Source organism: Serinus canaria, chromosome 2 (genome assembly GCF_022539315.1).
Source record: "Serinus canaria isolate serCan28SL12 chromosome 2, serCan2020, whole genome shotgun sequence".
Taxonomy (NCBI): domain Eukaryota; kingdom Metazoa; phylum Chordata; class Aves; order Passeriformes; family Fringillidae; genus Serinus; species Serinus canaria.
Window position 1 is genome coordinate 81,600,130 of NC_066315.1, and position 25,914 is coordinate 81,626,043.

Here is a 25,914-nt window from a genome sequence, read left to right on the forward strand (position 1 = left end):
GCGTGCTCGCCGCCGCCCCGCCCCCGCCCGCCCGTTGTGGGTGGGGCCGGGCCGGGCCTGGCCTGGCTGGGCCGGGCGCTCGGGAAGTTCCGCCGGGAAGCAGCGCCGGGAGAAGGCGGGCTCGCGCGTGCGCGCCGGGAGCACGCGGCAGCCGCGCGGTCCCTCTGGCCGGCCGGGAGCGGGAGCGGAGCGGGTGTCGCCGCTCTTCCTCACGGCGGGGCTGGTGGTGCGGCTCGGCCGCCGCCTGGCTGCCATGGGCCGCAGGGCGCGGGACCGCCGGCGGCAGCAGCAGCGGCAGCAACGGCAAGAGCGAGGCGGCGGCGGGGACCAGGCGGTGAGAGCCGGGCCGGGGGAGGTGAAGCGGGGCGGGGAGTGCCGGGGCCGCCAGCCTGACGGCGGCGGCGCTTTTCTTCAGGGCTGGGCCGGCGGCTACCCCGAGATCGTGAAGGAGAACGAGCTGTTCGAGCGGTACTACCGGGAGCTGGGCATCGTGCCCGCCGGAGAGTGGGACGCGTTCATGGCGGCGCTGCGGGAGCCGCTGCCCGCCACGCTGCGCATCACCGGCTACCGCAGGTACGGGTTGGGGGCTCCCGGACAGCGGCTGCCAGAGCCGCCCGGCACACGGGGAGGAGTCCCACCCACGGCAGGGGGGTGGAACTGCGCCATCCTTAGGGCTCCTTCCCACCCGAACCGTGCTGTGATTCTGAGATTGTCCATCCGGTGTCCCTCCGGGTGTCTCTCGCATGCAGCCACGCCAGAGAGATTCTCCACTGCTTGAAGGAAAAGTACTTCCGAGAGCTGCAGGACCTGGAGGTGGATGGCCAAAAAGTCGAGATGCCGCAGTCGCTGAGCTGGTGAGTGATCTGGAGGCGAGAATAGGCTCTCTGCATGGTTCCCAGCCACCAGCCTGGCTTATCCGTGTATTTCTTCTGCCTCTGTTCTTTTCCCATCTCTTTTCCAGGTATCCTGAAGAGTTAGCCTGGCACACTAACTTGAGTAGAAAAATCTTACGCAAGTCCCCGCAACTGGAAAAGTTTCATCAGTTTCTGGTTAGCGAGACAGAATGTGTAAGTTTGGGATAGATCTTGATTTTTTTTGTTTTCTGGCATATCCTGAGCTATATTTTATTGAAATACATTATGAAAGATGGAGACTTTACTTTTTCTCTCAGAATTTGAATAGCTCAGAAAATCAGGATTTTGTGGTGCAGTTGGTAGTGGTGCATCCAATGATTCTGGTGCATAACTGCAGCTACAAATATTTGCCTGAACGAATTGCATTTTTTTGCTGTTGTTTGGGATGCTAAAATGAGTCCCTGTAAAATGATCAGTTGCTGTTAGGAATCAAATATTTAAACCTGATAAAAAATGCATGCATGGGTATGACAGCATTTAAGTGATGGATGTTTGTCACTTGATTTAAGCCAGTTGCTCCTCTCTTTTGAGCAGAAACTACAGCATTAATACAATTGGAGTAAATATGCAATTGTTAGAAATTACAATCAGGTGAGATACTGTGATTTTTTATTTTTTTGGTTCGATTCTAACAGAATTTCATCCTAAGCTTATAGTAGTGTGTTTCTGACTGCTTTCTTATTTTATTACATAGCAATTTAAAAGTTTATTGCAAAAGAAATGCGTTCTTTCATGGAATAAAAGCAAATTTAATTTAATTTTTCCTTTCAAGGGAAACATCAGTCGTCAGGAGGCTGTTAGTATGATCCCACCTCTGCTGCTTAATGTTAGCCCTCATCATAAGGTAAGTCTTGAATATAATGTATGCTAAAGTTTATTTTCTGAAATTAGCTTATTTGAGCTACAAATCACAAGAGCAGTATCAGGGCTAATACTCATTTCTGTTTTGTGTTGGTACATTTTATGCTTTCTGCACGTCAACAGCAATACTCAACTAATGTTCAGATCACAAAAACTCTACCAGAGGAACATCTCCTTTTTCAGCTGTGTGTAATACCCTGCAAAAAACACTTCAATTTTAGGCAGTTGCATAGTCTTGTTTTCAAAGTGTAAATGTGTTTAGCTGCATGTGAGTTATGTACTCTTGTTATAACCTGCTTTTAAAGTAAGGTGACTGTTTAACTCTCTCTCCATCACACTGTGAACAGATATAGTTTTCACGATGCAACTGATAATTTTCCCTACCTCATAGATTTCACTCCTCTGTGCCTTTTGAAGGAGCTGAAAAATTCTACTCTATAAATAATCTGTTAGATGAAATATTTTGGGTGAGCTGGAACATGCTCTTGGTGGTGGCTAAACACTATAGGGTGCTAACTTTAATTGAAGTGTGTAGGGAATGTCCATGGTATTTTCTTAGGGCATGCCATAGGAATGAGGATATCTGGTAGCGAACTTTCTGTTCTAACTTTGTGGTGTTTTCATACTCTGTGCTTGTTTGCAGATTGAATCTGTCAGGCAGCCTTACTCTCTTAATCTGTTAAATTAATGAGCTAGTTGCCTTGCTATCTCAAGCAGCCACATTGTGTTCTTCTTTCTTAAGTTTTCATGCTGTATCTTAAAATTTTATGTTTATCAAACTTCAAATATGTGTTTTAAAGACTAGTTTGTGCACAGTTGTTTTTATATTAACATTACTTAGTATATGTAACTTTTCATCTTTTCTTCTCCTACTTTTCACCCCAACCCACTGTATGTCAGTTATGGCTGTTTTATGTGAGGCAAGGTCTTCTCATCTCTTTTAAGTGAATAGTAAATTGAAAGTCTTGGTCCTGATGTGTCCCAGGTGTATTTTTATTTCTGTCTGGAATTGAACAGGGGGTAAACACATTCATCTTAATGGAAAACGCAAATTGTGGGGATATTTTTGCACACACCTTACACTGTATATAATAGGCTAGCAGTATGTAGGCTTTACATTGAATATTTCATTTAGGTGAGTACTACAACGTTTTCAAGAAATGTGTGTAGGATTTCATAAATCAGACTAAGAATAGGTTCTTTATCCTCTCTTGTGCCAAAACAACAAATGTTTAATGATGTAATGGTGCCCTGACTTGTTATTTAGGACCTTTTATGGTCCTTAGTGCCTTAGTTTAGGAGCTGTTTCTTAGGACCAGAATTGCAGGTTACTTTTGCTTAACCAGCAAAAGTATGTTTGTTCTATACGTCATGTCTAACATGCTGATTCAATCTTCCACAAGGATAAGATTAATAATTGTCAAGCATTCCCATAGCTGTGTTAATTTTCAATCTATTTTTTCCCATTTAATTTTCCCCCACCATCAGTTTGCTGGATAGTTTTAGAATATGTTTAGCCTTGTATATTCTTCATAATCTTTTGCATTATCTGCTAAAGTAGAAAACAGTAGCATCACATCTCCTAATTTAAACAGCAGATCTGATACTGTCTTGCAGGGTGTGATGTGTTAGCACTGCTGCATGGCAGCACTTACCGCACATTCCCTGGAGGTCTCTTTGTGTTTCTCTGGGGACTCTCCTGGTTTAGTCTTGTTTGTGCCAGGATGATCCTCACATGAAGATCTGAGCAGATTGTTCCCATCCTTTATCCTGTTGCACGATCTCAGCTGGTTTTTACTGGAGCCAAAGGGCCAGGAGATAGACATATGTTTCTGAAAATCTGTAACTGGGCAAGAGGAAAGACTCTAAGCTTCCTTGCTTAACAGAAGGGTTTGAGATATCAGTTGTTTTTATGTGAAAGTGACTCTGCCAATGACTTCATCACAAGCTGAGTAATTGATTTATTAAGAGGGAGAAATACACTAGAATTTAGGTGTTGGTGTCTCTGCTGTTATGTTCAGCTGCCTCAGGGCAGTTCAAACACTTCCCAAGTGCTTCTTCCAAGATAAAGAAGCAGGAGACCTATACTGCCCTGATTTTGTACATTAAAATGTAAATGTGTGGGGAGGGACAACAATTAATTTTTATAAAATCTGTATATACTGCTGTCTCTGATTAATTTATTTATAGTTTAAAGAAAGGTACTATTTGCTCTTCAATGTAACTTTGTCTTCAATATAGGTATATATATGTAAAGTTGCAGATAACTTCAGTTGGAATTGTTTGTGAACTGGTAAAAGGATGATATCCCCAAATCTGTGTTTGGGTTCCTCTTTCAAATTTTATTTCAGCTGATGTTTTTGTTCCCTACAAACTGAAGTCCTTTTTATATTTTCAACCTTTAAAGGTAAAACGTACAAAGGACAGGATTGTATTTTGTTTTTTTCAAATTGGTATTCAGAGCAGTCATAATCATACATATTCAAAAATACCTAATTTAAACAAGAGCATAGTAAATTTCTCAAGTACTGAAAAAGTGCAAGGCAGGAATTTTTAAATTTTTCTTATGTTCTAGATTCTAGATATGTGTGCTGCTCCTGGATCTAAGACTGCACAGCTCATTGAAATGTTGCATGCAGACATGAATGTTCCCTTTCCCAGTAAGTCTGGAAAACTAAAAACTTGTGACTTGGCATTTCTGCTTTTTCTTGTAGTAGAAAGAAAAATTTTTAATTGTTACATTTTTAATGTCACAGATGAGTAACTGCATTTAACTACATACTGAATTCCCCAAGGGATTGTTATGAGATTAAAGATTAAAGATTGGAAACTTCATGGGCTTCCTTTGCTTGAAAAACAGACATGAATTATATCTATCTTTAGAGTTCAGATTACAGTACATGTGATCAGAGCTTTATTTCTGTATTAGTAGATGGCAGCCCAGCTTTCATGGTATCCTGCAAACACTGGATTAAACTGCTTTAGACTTGAAGAAATTGTGATATTTATTGGTTTTGTAAACTTCAGAATCTTTATTTTTGGTTAGATGCTCACGGAAAATATTGCCCCTTGACACTGTAAAGTTGTAGAGAGTGTGTGGATTCTTTCTGCATTGTACTGAAAATTTGCTGATGTGGAGATTGCCTTTGGTGACAGTGGGAGTTTTTTCTGTTTTAGAGGTTTTCCTTTCAGAAGTTGAAGGGCCCTTGGCTGTGTCTTACTGCCAGAGGATGGGAGCTAAAACTCGAGACTGACACATCAATTAACCTGCAGTATGCTTTAAGTTATTTTATGCTCAGCAAGAGCTCCCCTATCCATGAACAGTCTTTTAAGTAAAAACCTCCAGTGAAAGGTTTACAGAACTTTCAGAGATAAGGTAATAAACTATGTAAAATTATTTGTCTGTTGAATGGTAAAGCATTTTCCTACTTTCTGTTCCCAGGCGGTTTTGTAATTGCCAATGATGTTGACAACAAGCGCTGCTATTTGCTGGTTCATCAGGCTAAGAGACTGAACAGTCCTTGCATTATGGTGGTAAATCATGATGCCTCCAGCATTCCTAACCTTCAAATAGATGTTGATGGAAGAAAAGAGATCCTCTTCTATGACAGGATTTTATGTGATGTCCCCTGCAGGTACCTTGCACATAAACTTGAATACATGGATTTTACTGCTTTAAGTGCAGTGCTAATTTTTTTATGTTACTGAATTGTGCCTTTTGTAGGTTAGTGAGTTAGGATTTATAGTTTGGAATGCTTTTTAAATGTGGGGATACAGAATTAAGGTGAATTTTTTCATTCCAAGTGGTCCTTAAATTTGATCAGTTGAAGGGCTTCAGATTTTGACCTTATGTTCAGGACACTGAAATACAAAGGCAGTGAGGAAACAAAACAGAACAGTGTAGGAGAACTAGTTACAAGGGAGAGGGACTGCTATTGTGCTGCTGTAAATGGCTTTGATATGGAAAGAGTCTTACACATAAATAATACAAATCTGTTCGATCTCTGTTGCAGCGGAGATGGAACCATGAGGAAAAACATTGATGTGTGGAAGAAGTGGACAACACAAAACAGTTTGCAGCTCCATGGGTAAAAATGCTTATTGCACATCTGCACTTCTTTAATTTTCCTCTCCTTATTCTATGTCTTTAACATCTGCATGCATTCACATGTTAATATGACAAAGTGGAGATTAGGAGGAATCATTTTTCTCTCAAATCAAGAGCGTAGTGCTATTGAGAGGAAGTGTAGGGTTTCAGATGTCAGGGTGGAAGCATGTGAATCTAAATTTCTTGTATTGTTATGAATACCTGTAATGGAATTATTTATTGAATTGATTTAGACAGTATAGCTAATAAAATGGAACAAATAACTTGGTTGGGATTTATTAGCATTTAGGCAGGTAAAATTCTGCTGGAAAATACACAAAGTTGTAAAATTTATTAGTGATATTCTAAAGTCTTTAGTATTCTAGAGATCATATACAAATGGTTTCAGTTACCTGAGATGGATATATGTAAACTGATGGTGAATAAGTACTTAGCCTAGTGCAGGCATGTGGCAAAATGTAGTAATTGAAAAGATAAAAAAAAATTCAGAACATTTTACTGTGTATTTTTAACAAGCTGGGGATACCATTGGTTACTGTAACTCAGCTGACCTATGACTTCTCGGCAACTCATTCATTATTTCAGGTCTCATTTTAGTTGGAAGTATGCAGGTGGAGTCTAAACTCATGGTCCAGCTCAGTGATACCTTTCTCAGAAGGCCACTGCTAGTTAAGCTATGTTGTACATAATATTTGTAGTAGTCAGATTATCCTTCATTTAACTGGATTTCTGAGAAGAATCATGTTTTTGGGTGTTACTTTTCTAGTTTTGAGTACCTCTTAATAAAACTGATTGGGCACTAGAAAGAACAAAATAAGAGAATGTTCAAAGTTATGCAGTGTTAGTGTTAATATTTGACCTAATTTAATAGGTGTCATTGTGAGTGTGTCTGCAGCACAGACTGCACTAAGCTGACTTAGTTCAGTACTGACTGTAATTTGTGTAGTTCTGACAGCTCTAGAAATCCCCAAGTGCTGGCTTAGTCTCTGCAGAATTGTGTGTCTGCATTCTGTGGTTCCTGAATGATAGCTGGCTAGACCAAGAGTGTTCTGTTAGTTTGCAGTTGAGAATTGCAACCCGTGGTGTTGAGCAGCTGGCAGAAGGTGGGAGAATGGTGTATTCCACGTGTTCCTTGAATCCCATCGAAAATGAAGCTGTGATCGCATCTCTGCTGGAAAAGAGTCAAGGTGAGAATGTAAGCTTGAACAGAGTGGGGAACTCTTTCTTTTTCATTTATTTTTTCCTCTCAGCCCAAAAAAGGCTATGGGTGTGATGGTACTAGTGATAATCTTAGTGTAATATGCTGCTACTTTCCACAACTATGGAAATCTTTTGGTACCAGTAGGATTACATTAGTGTTGCTATGAGCAGTCTTCTTAATGGGAGTGAATCAGCTGCAAATACAAAACCTGAAGAGTTGTGTTAATGACACAAAAGACACTTCTACAGATCAGTGGCATTCAGTCTTTGTTATCTGGCTCCCACTGACTGCCTTCACTGGTTGGAATCCCTGTCTGACATCTGTAATTCCTTTGGAAAACTCAGTGTGGAACATTGCTGCTGTGCACTATAGGAGTAAAAAGCCTGGGGTGTAGTTAAGCAGTTAGAGTGAAGTAATTGTACACCAGTAGTAGGATACCTTCAGCATCCTTTGCCCCACATTTTGACATGCTTGGATTTTTAATGTGTTTAAACCCAAAGGGCTTTTTTGCATTTTTTGCTTGAATGTGAAGGCTGAGGTTACAAGAGGTAGAAAAACTGAGATGAGCTGGGAAGCTGCACTGCATCACTTTGTGATAGTAGGGTTCAGTAGCCCATTTAGTAGCTGGTGTATACTGTTTTTTTCTGAATCAATGACCTGAAATTTGGAAACATCTAATTTGATTTGGCATGAAAAGTTCCACAGACTTTTTAAAGTTGAGCCTTTTACAGAGCAGAAGCAGCTCTATTGCTCCTGGAGCTGCACTTACTCTGGAAGTTGGTAGCTTGTTTTGTGTAATGTTTGCTTTGTGCCAGTAGCTATTCTGCCCCCAGTTATGCATGAAATTTCATTATCTTAAAACCAGCACTTTAGATAAAGTGTTTGCAGGTTGATTCGGAATTGACTATGTCATTTCTACTCCCACTCTTCAGTGCACTGGGGCAGCTTCGTCTTATGTCCTATGTGCAGTTTTGATCATTTTTTTATAAGAAAGTCATTAAACTATTAGAGAGCATGCAAAGGAGGGCAGCCAAGATGATAAAGGGCCTACAGGAAAAGCCTGGTGATGAGTGGCTGGAGGAGACTGAGGGGAGACCTCATTGCAGTCTGAAGCTTCCTTGTGAAGGGAAGAGGAAGGGCGGGTGACCGGTGGCAAGACCCATGGGAATGGCCTGAAGTTGTGTCAGGGGAGGTTTAGATTGAATATCAGGCAAAGGTTTATCACCCAGAGGGTGGCTGGGCACTGGAACAGTCTCCCCAGGGGAGTTGTCACAGCTCAACAGAGTTCAAGAAGCGTTTGGACAGTGCTGTCAGGCACAGGGTGTGACTCGTGGGATGTCCTGCAGAGGGCCTGAGTTGGACCCGATGATCTTGGTGAGTCTCTTCCAACTTGGCTGATTCTGTGAAAGGACATTTTTATTTAGAAGTAATTTCTTTGGTAATCATAGACATGTTTCAGTAAATTACAGTATGCTTGGCTTATTGAAGGCCATACTAAGCAAGCATTAATTTTAACAGTGACAAGATTGGAAAGCATTAAGATCTAGTTGGGATAGGAACACAAAAGCAGCAGGATGTGAAGGCAAGCAATTGCAGCCGCTGGGGGAAATTCAATACTTTGAAAGAAGGACTGGCTATGATGTTCAGATCTAATCTCTGCCCAGTGGAGGTATTTTGAGGCATACTTGGAGGCTGTGATATGTCCCAGCAAGTGAATGTTTTCCTTGGAACTTGAACACAGGTGTAGCTTAAGCAGGTAGTAGTAAAGACGCAGTGGCAGTGGTCTGCAAGGGGCATTGTACCTCAGGAATTAGTTCAGGTCAGTCCAGAAGGTTTGTTGGTAGTCTAGCAGTGCTACCTTGCTGAAGCAGAAGAAGATGAGAGATTGCTTTCCCCTTAGGCATGAGGGAGTAGGGAGAAGGCCTTTTTGTACCATGTAGCAACCATTGGAAACTGTAGCACTTCTGACAGACTCTTCAGTGCCTGATAAGTCTGATGTAGTCTTGAGACGTCAACTGAAGTCATGCTATGGGGAGGCAGGAGTATTCAAAGGATGGATGCAAAACATCAAGTGTAATCACTTGATTTGAGGTGTAATTTTTGAATTTTTCTATGAATTCATGTATCTCCTTTTCATTTATTTAAAAGACTTACTTAAGCTGTCACTGTAAGAGTAAATGGTTATAGTCATGTAGAGTATAAGTAATATAAGTATTTACAATCACAGAAAAGCAGTGTTAAAAGTTATTATTTTCTAGGGAGTTCACCTATTTAAGCAGTAAATTTTTATATAATTCCTTCTGGACTTTAGGCAGCTTGAAGATTTTATTCAGTAAATTAAGCTGTTGATGTTTCTTGTAGTAATTTGATATATTTTAGGCACATAGTCATTTGTCAGGTTAGTGTTAAAAGTTTGGAATTTTCCTTTCCGTTTTAAAAATAACAAATTTGCTTTCCTCTCTCACTGAAATATATTGAGATTGTAAGTCCTTGAAATTAGAATATTGTAGGCATTTCAGAAGGCTTAGTTATACCAAAAGTTATTCTTGAAAAATACATAATCAGTGTAGTAAATCCAAATGCTGAGTAAATGAGAATAAGAACTTCAATGATTCCATTGCTTAGAACACTGATGTTTAATGAAACATGTTGTAGCAGCTACAGCTGCAGCTACAAAAATATCTAACCATTATATTTTGGGTAATTTATGGTTGTATCTTATGTAGTTGTTATAAACAGTTCTTCCCACCTTCTTTGTTAATGTAAATGGTAGAAGTTGTATAGCATTTTATTTGTTGAAAATTTTAAAAAGTACTATTCATAAAATGGCTTAAAACTTGAGGGAGAACTATTTTTGTGAAAGTCAATTGACAACATAACTCTTAAATTCTGTTTTCAAAATGTTTATGTTCTTGGGATTTTAGGTGCCTTAGAACTTGCTGATGTCTCTTCTGAGTTACCAGGTTTGAAGAGGATGCCAGGAATTACAAAATGGAAGGTATTTAACCTGATATTTTTGTGAAGTTCTTGGTCTGTGGTAGAGTGTTAAATTAGGGAAATTCTGAAGTGTAACATTTCACAAAATTAGGTTGAGCTGCATTAATGGCAGTGATTTGATGTTTAGGGGAGAGAGCCAAGCTGAAAATCTTTGCAAGGGTAGGTTCTTTTCTTCTCATCAGCTCTCCCCTTACCTCTAGGTTTCTTTCCTCTGTCTCCTACATTTCTTGCTACAGTTCCCTACTCTGTTGTGTGTATGTGGCCTGTAGATGGCAACATAATTTCAGCCACTTTTAATGTTAGCCATCTATCTCTGTCTTCAGGGTCCGTGAATGTTAGATTCTGCAGTGCTTCAGCTAGTCCATTTTATTTCATTTGGAAGTAAAAGCTGTGAAACTGTTTCTACAAATAAGCTATAAAGCCTTCTGTTATGTGACTAATCCTAGAATAGTAATAGCATCCTGTGTTTTGTTCCAGGCCTTAAATGATTTCAGTTCTGGAAACAAACTAATAGGGAGGGGCAAAAAACCCAAAGCTGCTTCAGCTTCCTGTCAAGAGTATAGTCAAAAAAAGTAGAAGGCCATTGTGGTAGTGGGGAAAGATACTGATTAGTTAGGAGTGTGTGCCTTTGCAATGCCATTGGGTCTTCTGTCTTACCATCTCACTAGTCTCTTGCAATGCCAGGTAGGTTTATGCTTGTGTACAGTCTAATGAACAAGGTGCAGGGAATAAAGATTTGGATATGTTCTACTACTGGAAATGCAGCTTAGCAACTAGTTGATTTCTTTCTTCTTACAGTTCCTAAAGTTTACACTGTATACTTGTATCTGAAGAATAAATGTAATGGATAACTGTGGCTCTGTGATCTTAATTTTACCCTTTTTTGGTACTCCATAAAGGCACTATATATATATTTATATAATGATCACTAATGTCATTTTCTATTCCCTATAGCATCTATTTCTCTGTTTGCAGTTGAAATATAAATCTCCCTAACAGGTTTTAAAAACTAGTCTGAAAAAATGTGTGAAAGTTTGCCAGACTTTCTTCAGGCCTGATTTCCTGCTACTGTATATTTTCATGCCTCACTGGCTAGTGTGTCACTATGGATGTAGTTGCTTACTTCGGTGCTGTTTTTACTTGGTGTAGTCTTTTGTTCCCTGGTGCAGCATTTGTTTTCTAGGAGCTCTGTGACTGATTGCATTGAGTATTCCTGAACATCAGTTGACTGTAAATCTCTGGAAACAGCAAAAACAAAAATAAGGTTTTGTTCAAGGGACACTTGGGTGCTTGGAAATAGTATTCAGTACTCCCTCCTTAAGCCAGATGATGAGTGAACTCAAGTGAATTTTTTTGGGCTTGAAGGAAGACGTCTTTTTAACTCCAGATTTGGTCATCTGTTCCTGCAACACTTTTACTCTTCCTTCTGCTCGAACAGGTGGTCAGTAAAATGTGCAATAGAGAAGAGTTCGGAGTGTTCTTTGGTGCTTTGTCATTCTACCAGTTCACACCAACTTACCACTTTGGCTGGTAAACCAAAACTGAACAGCACAGGACTGATAGGCAGTTTTTCTGGTAAAACCAAAATAGTTTTTTTTTAGACTTTGGTTATTTATCAGTCCTGTTGTTGGTTTTTCTCAAGCTTGAGTCGTGACTTTCAAAGAAGAGCAGTTCAGAAGTACAGTCTGTCGTGTTTCCATCTAGCACTATGAAATGTAGCATATTTTGACTTGAAATACTAATTCTGAAAGTACAGTAATTTCTATTTCAGGAAATGTAGAAAGGCACAAGGTGTGATCTGATCAGTGTCTGAGAAGTGCCAGACTTCATGATGCTGAAATCTGCATTCCAAAGTTCTTAGTGAAATTGTAGTCTAGATAAAAGTTACATTTCAGTTTCCACTAGAGCAGTTGATTCAACTTTCAAGACAATCACAGTGAGATGCATGAAACCGCTTCACCCTGTTTGCCAGTCCTGAAGTTGCCATCACTGCAACTACTTTACTTTGTTGCCTTAACAACAAAAATGGGCCTTCATTTCAGTGATTAATTTTAGGCATTTGCCCTGTGCATCCCCATTTGGGGCCCTTCTTACAACTTTAGCATCCAGTACAAAACCAGGCATCTAGAGCTCTGAAGTCAAATTTTCCCTGGTTTATTTTTTCACTTTGGTATCATTGCTTGAAGAGCATTCAGAATGCCTTCCTGTAAGAGTTGTGGCTCTAACCTTCTGCTTGTGTCTTAAGAGTCCATCAAAAGCTTTGACCCTTAGCCATACTGAGGTGATGTTATGTCTACACAGTGTTTTAGAGTGGATCTGTAGATTAGTTTTGAGTTCTAAGTAAAGGTATGGGTGCTAGAAAATTCATGGGGACATTTCTTCAGTAACTCTCGACAAACTCATCTCTGTCAGTGACTTGTATATGCTTGTGTCATGCTGCTTTCTGCCTACCAAGCTGTTGTGTTGCACTCTTGCATATTCCTTATGTAATGAAATTGGGATTCTTCAGTTCTGATCTTTACTAGACTGCAGTAGCTCTTTTCCCTTGTATGCCGCTTGGAAGATGCCTGTAACACAACGTTTCACAGCCAGTCTCATGGGAAAAAAGAAACAGTGTATCTTAAATCTGATAGCTCACTGATCTTATATATTTCACCACTGTCCTTCCACTGGATTTTGGTAGTTCACATGTTTTGACAGGTCAACAGAGATCTTTGCAGCTGATTCAGCATCAATCTGCACTTTGACTGTATGCTTTCTTTTAGAAGTATGTGCAGTGGAGCTGCAGCTGGCAAAAATCTCCTACTCTGAAGTGCACACGTACAATGCACAAAGAAACAATACACTTAAGATAACTTAATTTTCTGTACCAGAAAATAACTTCTTTGTTTGGTGTCTGAACCTTAGTTTGCAAGTATTTTAATTAAAACTTGTAAAATGGTGACCTATATTCTTCACTGAATTTATATTTACCCCTTTGAAGGTGATGCTGAAAGATGGGCAGTGGTTTGAGGAGTGGAAAGATGTGCCTTCACATAGACAAACACAAATACGTCCTACTATGTTTCCAGTGAAAGATGAAGAGAAGCTAAAGGCAATGAATCTGGAGCGCTGGTAAGTTTTCCCAGAGTAAATCTTAAGAGGATTTGAGGTAACATGTATGGTTGTGGGCAAATTATAATTAGGTCAGATTACGAATGTGTAGGTTTGAATATATTTTGATTGCTTCGTATGTCATGGCAGTGCACAATATTTTAACTCCAGTGGATCGGGAGAAATTACTTCAAGTTGCATAAGAGGAATAAGTGCTCACATGAAAAGGTCAAATTCTTTGCATCCCATAGAGATAAACATTTAAAATTATTGAAAAAGTATGTAAAACTTTAACATATTGACAGTGTGACTTACTTGCTTTTAAAGGCTTTCCACAGCTATTCTAAAAATATTGTTTAGAAATGAGTCATTAAAGCTCAAGTGTGAACAATGAATGAATGTGTTGCGTTGATGGAAGTAATTTTGCCAGAATGCTCTATTTAGATCCTGTTTCTAGTTTGATAAATTAAATCTGCACAATCCTACTAGGAATACTTACCTTATCCTGAAAGTAAGTATAAATGTGGGCCTTCTAGTGTCGTGTGATTATGAATGCAGCAATGAATGTGCTGCAACATTTTTTTTCTTCTCTCTAGTCTTAGGATATTGCCACATCACCAGAACACAGGTGGCTTCTTTGTGGCTGTCTTAATAAAAAAGTCTCCAATGCCATGGAATAAACGTCAGCCTAAGGTAACTTCCTTTAGATTATCTAAAATGTAAATTACTAATAATGTTTTGGGCTTTTTTTTTTGAGTTTGCACGTAATAGAAGACATACTATAACTGTTCTGTATCTGCCCTTCATTATAGTTCAGTGTATCAATTAAAAATAAATTCCTAAATTTGTGAAGTACTGAAGAAGTACTTATGAAAAAACCATGAAAACTTTTAAAAAAGAAAAAAAATTGAAAAGAAAAAGGATTTTGAAATGGTAGTAAAATAATAAGCTAAATCTTGACCCTAAAATTAAGGCTTTGAAAGAATTACAGAAGCAGATTATATCGGATAGCTAAAGCTGTCACTTTCTTCAACTGTGTGTGGTCCCCTGCTAAAAGGCTTTTTTCTGCTGTGTTGTAAGCTAATTCTGATGTCAGTTTATCTCACTCTGTGGCTGGTTGCTCAGGAGTGATTCACTAGCAGATTAGCAGATCAGCAGCACAGGGAGTGGATGTAAAACTGTTTGGAGCAGCAGCTTCAGCCATCTGACTTTAATCCATTTGTTGTCAATTGTCTTTAAAATCCTGTCAACAGGGTTTTAAGTTGATGTGATTTATTTGATCTCTTAGATTGTTATGTCTGTGAGAACTTCTGTTGTGAATCCCTTTTAGGTGTTTATTTGATTTGCTTCATTAGAACAACTTATGAGTAAAATGTATGTGGCAATAGGAAGCAGCATTTATTCATAAGTAAGCACCCTCCAAATAGTTTATGATGTTCTAAGTTAAAACATCGTAGCATTCTTAAAGGAGGTGTGCAGCAGCAGGATGCATGTGTCACTTTGAGTGTTAGGAGGAAAACAGCAGATCCTGTTTTAAAATAGTCTTCTCTGAGGGATTGAACATGATTTTGTAGAAGGTACAAAAATAGCTTTCTTGGGCAGTTGGTATGAAACTATCCATATCAGTACTGGAGGTAAATGCAATTTATAGTGGTATCTTGATCTAGTAATCAGATTAACTCCCTGAATGGATCTGTTTAAGCACTTGCATACAAATTGACAGGAATTAAGTGCATACAAAGAGAACATAGGTGCCTTCTGTTACAAGTTGGATGCTACTTTTGCTTTTTTGAAAATACTGTAATTTGAAATAGGTTCATCAGAAATTACCACAAAGAACAGGAGATACTGAAGTGACAGCAGCTAATTCAGATAATGGTTCTGGCTGTATTATTGAAGAACCAACAAATGCTGAAAATGAAGAGTCTAAGAAAATGCAAGAATTGCAGAATTTGGATGCTGAGCAGAGTAAAAAGGAAGGAGTATGCGGGTAAGGATCACATCTAAGTATTTGTCCTGTGACAGCTTGCAATTCCTGAGTATTCTTTAGTTCTTTTGTAATTTAGAAGTCCATCAAAAAAATTAATTAATTCATTCAGTTGTCTTGCATTTCCATGTTTTCTGTCTCGTCTGTGTTACATTCAGCAAGTTCGGAAAATAACCAGTTTTCTTATTAGCATTTGTTAAGTCTGCTGATACTTTCTTCTCTGTTAAGGAAAAAAATACTTTCAGAAGCTGGAAGATCTGTATTGCCTTCACAGTCATTCCATCAGAAACTCTGTTTACTTGTTTTTGTGAACTCTGTTTCCAAGCACTGCTTGATTTCCTGATTTTAACAAGTTAAACTGTGTGTAGTGTTAGTGAAGCACAAGAAAATGCCAATATTCTCTCTGTTGACTGAATGAACTGAATATACTGATTTTGAAGCAAGCAAAATTTTAGTGAAATTGACAATGCAATGTTATTTCCTTTCTAGACCACCACCATCTAAAAAAATGAAGTTGTTTGGTTTTAAAGAAGACCCCTTTGTGTTTCTCCCTGAGGATGATCCATTGTTCATTCCTATCCAGTAAGAAAAAAGATGTGTCTGTTTTGGCAGTAAGATTCCTATTAGTTCAGGGATGTTAGTAGTTCAAGTTTGGTTCATTACAAAGGATGGGTCTCGTTGGTCTTGCATAACAGCTTTTGCCTGACTTTGCACCAGGGCCCCCTCTCCTCAATACTTAAATACTTAAATGAAAATAGCCAACTAGGGTTTGCACTGGAAATTTTCCAGTGTGTCTCAGTGTCTATAACAGCTTGTCTTTTCTGATGTCATGCAGCTTAGAAAGTCTAATCTTTGTGTTCTGAAGCCAAAGTGCTAAGTGTTTGCAGAGATAGCTGGAGGAAATGGGCTAAACCATGCATTTTGAGTATGTGATTTTATTGCTCAGTTAATCAAAACAAGTATTATGGCCACAGGAAGTTTTATGCATTGGACCCATCATTTCCCAAGATGAATTTACTGACTCGAACTCAAGAAGGAAAAAAGAGGCAGCTGTACATGGTTTCTGAGGAGCTAAGGAATGTGCTTCTGAACAATAGTGAGAAGATGAAGGTATGGTTCATAAGCATCAGTGTATGTCTCCTTGAACTTGCCAAGTGTACTATGTTTACATAGAGGATTAGCCCTCTGACAGGCTGTATTTTTTTTTAAAGTCTAGATTAATGTTTTCCTCTCTGTCCCTCCTGTGTTAGAGATGAAAAGTTGACTCTCAGAGATAAATAACAGTCTCTGAGATAAAAATCAGTACATATATTTGGTGGATGAAAGAGAACTTAAAAGTAGAGAAAGGGAATGTATAACTGTGTTGTGTGTGTGCCAGCATTTTTATGTAGTCTTCAGGTAACTTTACATGTTTGCATTGATGATGTTGTATTTATCACCCCCTTAATTATAAAAGTATTAAGAGCTTTGAAAGCCAACCAAAAAGATAAGTTCGGCTGAATTATTTACTGGCTGTGTTACACAGGGATATTGTTTCAAAGTAATTTTAACAATTAAACATTTTGGAAGTTCATTAAGCTGAGTGATAATGGGATAATAAGTAGTTTTTGTGAATAGAGGGAAATTTTTTTATGATTCCCTGTGGAAAATGTCTTGCAAATGCTAAAGATTTGTCTCAAAAGTCATTGTGTAATTTAGGTTGGAATGAGGTTATGTAGTCCAGCTTCCTTCCTACATCAAACAGAGCTGACTTCAAAGCTAGATCAGATACATTCTGGGGCCTCATCCAGTCAAATCTTGAACATTTTTGAGGATATTCAGTACATCTTTGCAACAGATCTTTGAGATGGGTAAACAATTATTCTTTCATCCCCTATGCAGGAAATGGCTACATAAGTGACAAAATTTTAAGAAACTGGTGGATTATATTAGGTAGTGAGGCTTTGAGTACCACAAAGGATAGTGTCCAAATAGTAATCCCTTGTACATTTTTGAAATCCTGCCCTTGATTGACTTTCCCAGAATCATACAGAAAATTCTTAGTCAAAAATTAAAATTAGATATTAGTAGTTTCTTGGCCTCTTTTTAAAGCTGCCACTTCCTCACACTGTTCGGTTTTCAATATGGAAAGGAAGAAAAGGCATTTTATGTTGAGGAAGCGCCACATTTTTATAGCAGGAGTTCCTTTTTCCCTTGAATGGAATTCTTTTCCCTTGAAATGGAATTTTTACAGTAATTCAGTGTTCAGTGCAAATGAACTTTTAGTCGAAGAGTTGAGGAAAAAAGTTCAGAGTGGCAATTTAGAATTCCCCTAATGATGTTTTTAAATTATTGTTAATGTTCCCTACTGATGTTTATTGGCTTTGCTGTTTGCAGGTTATCAACACAGGGATAAAAGTCTGGTCTCGCAACAGTGATGGTGAACAGTTTGGATGTGCCTTCAGATTAGCACAAGAGGTAATTGCATAGCACTGTGTTCTCAAGGGAGATACTTTGGTTTCCTCAAGAGCCCATAAGACAGCTGGCATTAACTTTGCCAGATTAATGGTAATTGACATTTTCATTATGGTTTAAAATTTTTTTTCTGGTATTAGGTAAAGTGCATATGGTTTTTAACTCTCTTCCTTCAGAAATCAGTGGTTAAATTTTGAAATAATTGTCTTTATTTATTAAACAGGGCATTTATACTCTGTACCCATTCATTCATGCAAGGATTATAAACGTCTGCATAGAAGATGTCAAAATTCTGCTAACCCAGGAAAATCCATTCTTAAGTAAATTTAGCAGTGAAACACAGAAGAAAGTCAAAGATATGGGTAAGCCTGCTAATTTTGCCATCACAAAATTATTTTTCTTCTTTGCACAGAATGCTATAAAATCCTGCAGCATAAACTGTGTTTGTTTGCTAAAAGTTTGGACTAAATAGCCAGTGTGCTGCTAGAAATTGTAGTCCTTTCTGATTGCAGCCCCTGAGGATTTTGAGCTTTAGAGAACAGAAGAGTTGCCAATCTTACAACTTCTGCAAAGTAGTGCTGTGAGGCAGCATTTAAAATATCTGATGAACAAAGACTTTATACATGCTTCTGTTTTTTCTGCTTGTTAATGCTCCACTTGAAACTGTTTGTCATCTGCAATTGCTTGTCATGACCTTATGTCTCAAATATAGTTACTCCGATTTGATTTCATAAATATGGGGAGCGATGTCTACTCGTATTAAACTTTTAATTTCCTCTACACTGGATGCTTAAAGATATGAAAATTGATTTTCAGCCTTTTGTTATTGTTTCATTTCCAATTCATTGCTGATCCTTGTACTTCCATGTTTCATGAGACAAAGTGGGAAGAAAAAAATGTTCTGAAGTTTGGTCTGGCATACTCTTATGTTCATTTTAATTAATTAAAAGTTTCTTGCTAGATTCACTGAGTGAGTTAATCCACTGTGTGGATTTTGTATTTAATTTGTTTGTTTGGGATTTTGGAGGAGCCAGTGTTGGCAATTGCATTTGTGACTATGTAAATGCTTTGGTTTGAAAAAAAGGGAATAAAATCTGGTATTGTCTATAGTTCAGTGTATTGATGTGCATAACTGCTAACCATGTCATGCTCTGTGTTTGTCTAAAAACTTGTTTTCTTGAGCATTTTCAGATACTTGGTACAATGATACAATGAGTGTAACACATCTGTTTTGTTTTTGTTCCCCCCTTCCCTGTAGCGATGGGAAGTATAGTTCTGAAGTACGACCCAGACCCTGAGTAAGTAGATGTGTTGCTTTCCATTAATGCACTCCTAAGACCTGCACAAGAATTTATTTTCACTCAGCAAAAACAGAAGTAGAGGCATAGAAATGCAGCGAGGGAAACAGTAACGCCATATAGGATGCAGAGAATAAAACAGGAAAAGAAGCTGTCTTGTCTGTGAATTCTTAAAACAAGTGTAGAATTTAGCTTCATAAAGGAGAGCTGGTAGTTGTGCCAGAGATCAACAGATAACTGCATGTGATTTATTTGTTTCCATGTAAAGTCCAGCATTTGGAATGGAAAAAATACTTTTTTATTGTTCCTTTTTGTGGACAAAGTAACTCTTGTGGACGAAACTCTTGAGAATTTTCTAAATGTAAACTTTCATTTTGCTGTTCTTTGTATTAGTTTTCAACCAAGAGCCAGAAAATTATTTTGCTTGTTGCAAAAACTTAATAGCATTGAGTTTCTTGGTTTTTGGCTTGCATGCTTGCTTGTAGACAAGCAGGTGTCTCTGTAGGTGTTGAAGTGAAGAACAATTTACTTTCATCTTCTGTGAATAGTTACAAAATGCATTAAGTGTTAGAACTGAATTGATGTATGGCTATAAAATGAAGTTTTGAAGATGAATTTTCTCATAATTAACTGAACTTAACTGCTTGTTCATAGAAAACCTCATGATCTTCAGTGTCCAATAGTGCTGTGTGGTTGGCAAGGGAAGACATCACTGCGTGCCTTTGTGCCCAAGAATGAGAGACTCCATTACCTGAGGATGATGGGAGTTGAAGTGTTTAAAGCAAAGAGGAAAGAGGAGGAATTGGAAGACAAAACTGAGGAAGAAGTTCAACAGAGACTGGTGCAAACAGAGGAAATAATGGATGTGGAAGATAAAGAACATGATTTAGTCACAAAAATGGAAGCAGAAATAGGTGAAGAGTCTTCTCAGAGTCCTGTCAAAAGCAGTGCTATGGAAATAGAAAATAAAATTGAGGATTTAGATCAATCTAGTAAAAATGCCAACACTCATGTAAGCCAGGAAGCCAAAGACACGGGTGTGAGTGATGTGAAAGATTAGGTTTCTTCTGTATTGCTTGACAGCTTCCCGGAGGCTCACATCCAGATTTTTGCTTTTAGCATGAAACTGTATTTTAAAATTTGGTCAGAATGGGATGTTCTTCTTTTAAAGTTTCACCTATTTTATATTTTAAATGAAAGCTATAAAGAGATTTCTCTTCAAGTGTGTCTTCTTTTCACCATTTTAAATTCCCTTTTATTGGTGGGTTTGTGCAACAGACCAGGCTCCAGTAAAATCTCAAGTCCGTATTTTTAATGGAACAGTGGTATGCACAAATGCACTGCATGTGTGTAACTGGTCAGAAATTCCTTCAGAAGAAAAACCTGGGGTTCCATTCAAAGCACATCGATTCCAAAAACATTTTTTCTCCTAGGATTGGTTATGCCACCTACCACCCGATCTGGTTACTGTTGATAACTGCAGGTTCTTTAAAGGGTGAGAGAATCAGTGTATCCATACAAGGGCACATTCAGCATATCTGACTGACAAGCTGGTGCATGGTTATTCAGAAGAAAACCATGTCCAGCATCCTGGGGAAAAAAAAAATGCACTTTATCAGAGACTGATGTCTGAGGTTCTTCTTCAGAGTGATTAATTGCTTGACTGACCCAGCTAGTAAATATTGTTAGCTAGATGTTCAGGTGTGCTGAGTGTGCCGCAGACTCCTGTCTGGAAATGTGTCTGGGAACCATCACTCAAATCTGCTGCAGTCATCTGTTCCTCTTTCAGTTCTTCAAGTGGGAGTCATCTCTAATTTTTTAAGATAACTTGTTTATAGCTGAAATAATAGTTTAAAGAAAAAGCATGGTGGTATATAGGTTGTTGTATAGTAGATGTTTATAAGGTTATTTAGGTCTAGAAGGGTAATCTATTTAATCTGACTTTAAAAAAAGTTGACTACCTCAGAGACTTGGAATATAAATTCTGTCCTTTGTGACTTAGTTTCAGCAGTACTCTGTACTTCTGTCAAGTTGGTCTGAAAGGAAAGTGACCAGCAGTACAAGGTACTGTCCTCCTCTAGGACCACAGTGATGCAGATATTTGTTATGCTTGTCAAGCGTAATTTTACCATGTGTATTTTTATTGAGGAAGTCTTATGTGGCTTGGATCCATTTGCTGTGCCTTGCTACAACAGACTTTTTGATGTTTGCCCTTGAACTACTTCATCAAAGGGAGAATTCTTGAGGGACAGACATAAAAGTGAAATAATGCCACATCCTCTGATGAGATATTAGTCTCTTGCAGTGAGGAGCCATTGACAGGACTCATTTTCCTCTTGAGAGTCCATAAAATAGGTTAATAAAAAATCAGTTCTTGCCCTTGTATTTTGCTAAGGTTTGAGTTTGTTTTTTGAGTTGAGAGCTGTGATGGGACAGCTTCTGTTCTGGCAGCTCCTTAGGCTGATGAGCAGCGTAGCAGAATTTTCTTTTGAGCAGACATGTGTGCAAAGTATATTTTTTATTTCTTAAAGTATATGAGGAAAAAGATTTTGCAACTTGAAACAACTTCAACCGTGTTTTTTTATCTTTGCATTTATTCTGGCATATTGGCATTTGAAATGGAAGAAGGGTGGAAAGGCCAGCGTTACTGACAAGTCATCATTGTATTCTGCAGTACTCAGCCCTGAGGATGATTTGAATCCATCTAATCTTTATGTTCTGATCTCCCCATAAATTATAAAAAGGTCAAGTGTTAAAACCTGTGTGAAGAAATGAAAATTTGTTTTGAATTATGCCTGCTGCTACTGTATCTACTAATGTTCCTGAGCAGCAGCTTCAGCCTATTTGCAGTCAGTGGCTCTGCTAAGCATACAAGTTTGACAGGTTAAGCTGAGAAGAATACTTGTTGATTTAGACAATCCAGCAGAAAGCAAACTATAGAAAATGAACTGTCCTGGTTAGGTTCTTTTGACTGAGCTTATGACTGGCAGACTAAAATGAGAGTAGGAAGCTTTTATCTGGGAGCTAAAGAAAAGTAGGTTCTTGTATCATAAACTGACTGAAATTGGGTATAACTTAGACTTGAAATAGAGTAAGAGCCCATAATTTTAAATGGTCTCAGTAGTCCTATTTTCCTATGTTATCTATGAATTTTTTTTTTTTTTTTTTTTGCTTTGCCCTTGGCTTCTTTCAAGATGTATTTTTTTGCTGTCAAGTGCAAGCGGGAGAAAGCTAAGAAACTAGGGGTCTTACTTTCTTGTGCTGTTCAGCAGTTTCTACATCTCCAAGCAAATCCAGAGATTGCAGATTTATTATATTTTTTTTTTTTAATACTGCAATTTTCCTTACACCAATTGCCCTTTCCCAGTTGATCTTGCCTTGATAGCCAGAAAGAAAGATGCACAAAATTGTGTAGGTAGTGGCTGAAAGCACTGTGCCAGTTTCCCAGGCTGGAAGCCCGATGAAATGGGTGTGTTCTGTTTGCCTGAGTGGTTTCTGCAAATCATTTAAAAGGAAGACAAAAGAAAAATAATAAGCAATCACTTTGAGCTTGAACACATAAAGCTTGGACACAAATTATGAAGTCTGTCCTCGTAAGTAGTCCCAATTAAATTTAGTGGGATTTCTCTAGTTAGCATTGCTGGTTTTTAGAAACACAGGACTATAGATGCCTGCACTGATGGCAGGGGGTTTTATATGTGATAGAGGGAAAACAGAAAAAAATTCATGCATCTAAGTGAATAGGCTGATGTGCTGCTCAGAGAAGTCCTTGGTAATAACTCCTGAATCCTTAAAATCTGCTGACTGAAAAGCCTAGAAAGCTAAGGAGAGAACAAAGGGAACTCCCCATATGGGATGCTTTTCTTCAACGTTTACTTGATGTTAGTAATTTGTTACTTTTGGAATTCTTTTAGAATTTTCTTATTTTAGTTTGCTGAAAAATTAATGTGCCGTGGCCTAGTGCCTCTGAGGTGATTTATTCTTTTTCCTTAAAGGTCTGAATCCTATCAAAAGTCAATGAGGCTTCTCAAAGTATACAGACCCCTTCAAAAAAATCCTGCCCATGAATTTCAAATTTCGATTAAACAGCAAAAGAAAGCAATTTAACTCCCGTAACAAGCCCTTTTTGAAGCTGCGGCGGTGAAGGAAAATCAGCGCGTGTCTTCCTTCCAGCGGGAAAACTCCGTCCCGGGAAACAGTCAGCGGCGTGCTTATGCTGCACTGCTGCCGGAGCTGAGCTCGGCACGCCGGCCGTGCCCAGGACGAGCCTTGTAAACAACCCCCAGCCAAGGGAGGCGGACACAACAGCGGCTCTGTTCTTGCCGGCAAAGATCCCGGCCGAGCCGAGCCGGGCCGTGCAGCTGCGGCCGGCGAGGGCGCTCCGCACCTGCGGTGCCCGCAGCGCCCAACACGCACCGGGCTGCGGAGCCTGCCCGCGCCTTTCTCCTCCAGGGGGATTAGCCACACCTGTGGCTCACCCTTGTGCCACGTACGTGCTTGGATTTAATTGACATTTCATTTGTTGCTCCGTGTTTCTTAAACAAATGTAAGTGTTGCTTTTTGACTAAAATCTGTTTTTTTTTCTAGGGTGGGGCTGCTTGGGTGACATATAAGTTTCTTTGGCACTCGGTATTTCTGTTTACTTAACATTTAAGTAAACTGTTGGCTATATGGGTGGTTGCCCAGGTAGCCAAATGTTTTCTTTAAATTATTTATCCATGCGTGGTTTTGGCAGGATGGGTAACTCCAAACCATCACTCGAGAACATGCCTGTACACTCCTGCCTTACCTGAATATCTCCTTGTATTTCTGATGTTTTGCCTCTCTTCCCATTTGCTGCTTGTCATCCCTTGAAATTACAGACTTCTCCCTAGTTGTTTTTTTTTTTTTTTTTGTGTCACTCACATGCTTTCAGGTTTGTGAATAACAAACTTTTGCCTGTTCCCAAAGGGAAAACCAATATGACTGGTGGCCAAAACAATTCTTACAATTTAGGTAAGAATGAGGTAAATATACAGTGATCCTTGCCCAGAATACTCTTCCACACTCCAGGAGTTCCTTGGACCAGAGATTATGTCTTTGGGTTTAATGGTCCTTTATGTATTTGCTCCCTGAGACCATGTGGACTTGTAGCTCTCATGACATCCTGTAGCAGGGAGCCCCAGAATCCTACTTCCTGCTATGTCAAGAACTATTTTAACATCTAATAGTTTTGTTCAATGATCCCCATTTCTTGCACTGAAAGCCACAGCAAGCAACTGATTGCTGAGTGGTTTTTTCAGGACACTTGTGATTTTATTATCTTCTGTGATATCCCTTTTCCAAGCTGAAGGCTCCTAGCTAACTTGTTTATTCCCTCTATGGAGACTACTCCAGATCTTTTGTCATCTTTATCAAATGTTTCTGAACTTTTCTCAATTTTTATGTCGTTTTTCAGAGGAGAAAAACTGCACATGGTACTTAGGATGTGGTGTTTGTAGAAGCGTGTGCTCGCTCTTCTGTCCTCCAGTACACTGCTTGGTGATTCTTCATGCTACTTAAGTATCAAGCTGATTTTTCACTGGAATTGCCTGTCATAGCCTCATTATTATGTTCTGAGTGAGAGCCTGGTTATTTTACATGTGCTGATAGCAACATTTTGCCCCACATAAATCACTTTTGTCTGCATTGAGATTTGTTTTCTGTTTCATCACTCAGTACCTTGGTCTTGTAAGGTCCTTCTGAAGAACGACTAAAGTTCTTTGAAGCTGGAGCTAAACCAGTAGTTGCTGATTGACTTGTATCCCTCCCAGAATAGTTTTCTGGGAGTCTGCAGGTCCTTAGTCACTCTGAAGGGATCCTAAGCTGGTTGTTTCATTATGACTATGTCACAGGAACAGAATTTTTCAAAATGCCGATGAGCAGGATGACCAAGCCCAAAGAGACTATAGTAATTTCTTTCTAATATTTGAGTAATTAAATATACATCCACAAAATACTCTCATAAAATATCTTTTGTCTGGAAAATAGTAACTTATTGGAGGGAAAAAAGGGTCCTTAGGAGCACAGTAAAACTTCTGACAGTTTTCCCCTAAATCTTTGCCAGGGCTCATCAACCTAGAAAACTACCAAGGATGGTCTTGAGAACCATCCCCTAAACTCCTATGGCTTCTCAGCCTTCAAATACACCAATTAACTTGTGCAGCAAGGTGATATTCTATACATTGTGTTACCAGGATTTCTTGCCCTTGTAGGTCTGGATGTCTCCCTGACCAGCTCTTAGTCTGGTACACTGTCTGACTGTGTGTCCATATTTTCAGCTGATAATTCAGGGCAGTGAAGGAGGAGTTTGAAACAGCCTGAAATACTAAAAAAGTCTATGTCATTTTTCCCAAGTGACTTTTAAAGCCATTTTACCCTATGAAAAACTTTGCATTTCCTCTATCTTAAAATTTCCTAACTTTCAATCTGAATATAGAGAGACAAGTGCACTCAGCTGATCCCAAATGGTCTTCACCTTAGAACTATTTTTCTTTTACACCTTAGTAATATATTTTATGGTGGTGTTTAAATTCATTGCTGCAAAATCAGCTTAGGTTATCTGGATTTATATTTTTTATTGGTGAAAATACTGTAGAGCTTGTGAAAGGTGGCAGATTGACAGCCTTGAAGTTAAGCTGATTGTTCCATTATTTCCCAGCCTCTTTCAGCCTTTTAAAGACATCTGCTCTTTTCTAATCTCCCATACTCAGTTTTTCAGATGACTGCTAAGTCTTCTGAGTCAGTGACAGCTACTTCTCTGGGTATCCTTTGATGATATTTATCAGGCTTGTCTAATTTGTGAAGCTGTCTAATTTGGTTTGGTGTAACTTATTTCATTACTGTCTATCTTGTCCTTCCACGCGTTCCCAAGAGGAAGAACATTCATTGATATTACGTGCATGAACAAGCTCTTTTTGTTAAAGGGCTAGGTCATCATTTTGGATATATTAATTACTATATAGAGAATGCAGGTTCAAAAG

General features: G+C 38.8%; 1 protein-coding gene across 1 annotated transcript; it reads left to right on the forward strand.

Annotated features, from left to right (window-relative positions):
- Positions 1–167: 167 nt before the first annotated feature.
- Positions 168–20,124, forward strand: NSUN2 (NOP2/Sun RNA methyltransferase 2). Its single transcript, XM_050971243.1, has 19 exons — positions 168–334; positions 416–573; positions 750–854; positions 962–1,067; positions 1,687–1,758; positions 4,351–4,435; positions 5,218–5,410; positions 5,789–5,863; positions 6,940–7,070; positions 10,009–10,082; positions 13,065–13,195; positions 13,771–13,867; positions 14,989–15,164; positions 15,651–15,743; positions 16,136–16,271; positions 17,538–17,618; positions 17,839–17,977; positions 18,874–18,913; positions 19,568–20,124. Exons 1-19 carry the CDS (start codon positions 254–256, stop codon positions 19,971–19,973), a joined length of 2,379 nt encoding a protein of 792 aa, XP_050827200.1. The 5' UTR covers positions 168–253; the 3' UTR covers positions 19,974–20,124.
- The last annotated feature ends 5,790 nt before the right edge of the window (positions 20,125–25,914 follow it).

Excerpts from the sequence above, each read along its gene's own strand:
- NSUN2 (XM_050971243.1), top strand. The coding sequence starts at position 254 with ATGGGCCGCAGGGCGCGGGACCGCCGGCGGCAGCAGCAGCGGCAGCAA. Across the intron at positions 4,436-5,217 it reads CATGAATGTTCCCTTTCCCA|GCGGTTTTGTAATTGCCAAT; the intron begins GTAAGTCTGGAA and ends TTCTGTTCCCAG. Across the intron at positions 17,619-17,838 it reads CCTTCAGATTAGCACAAGAG|GGCATTTATACTCTGTACCC; the intron begins GTAATTGCATAG and ends TTTATTAAACAG.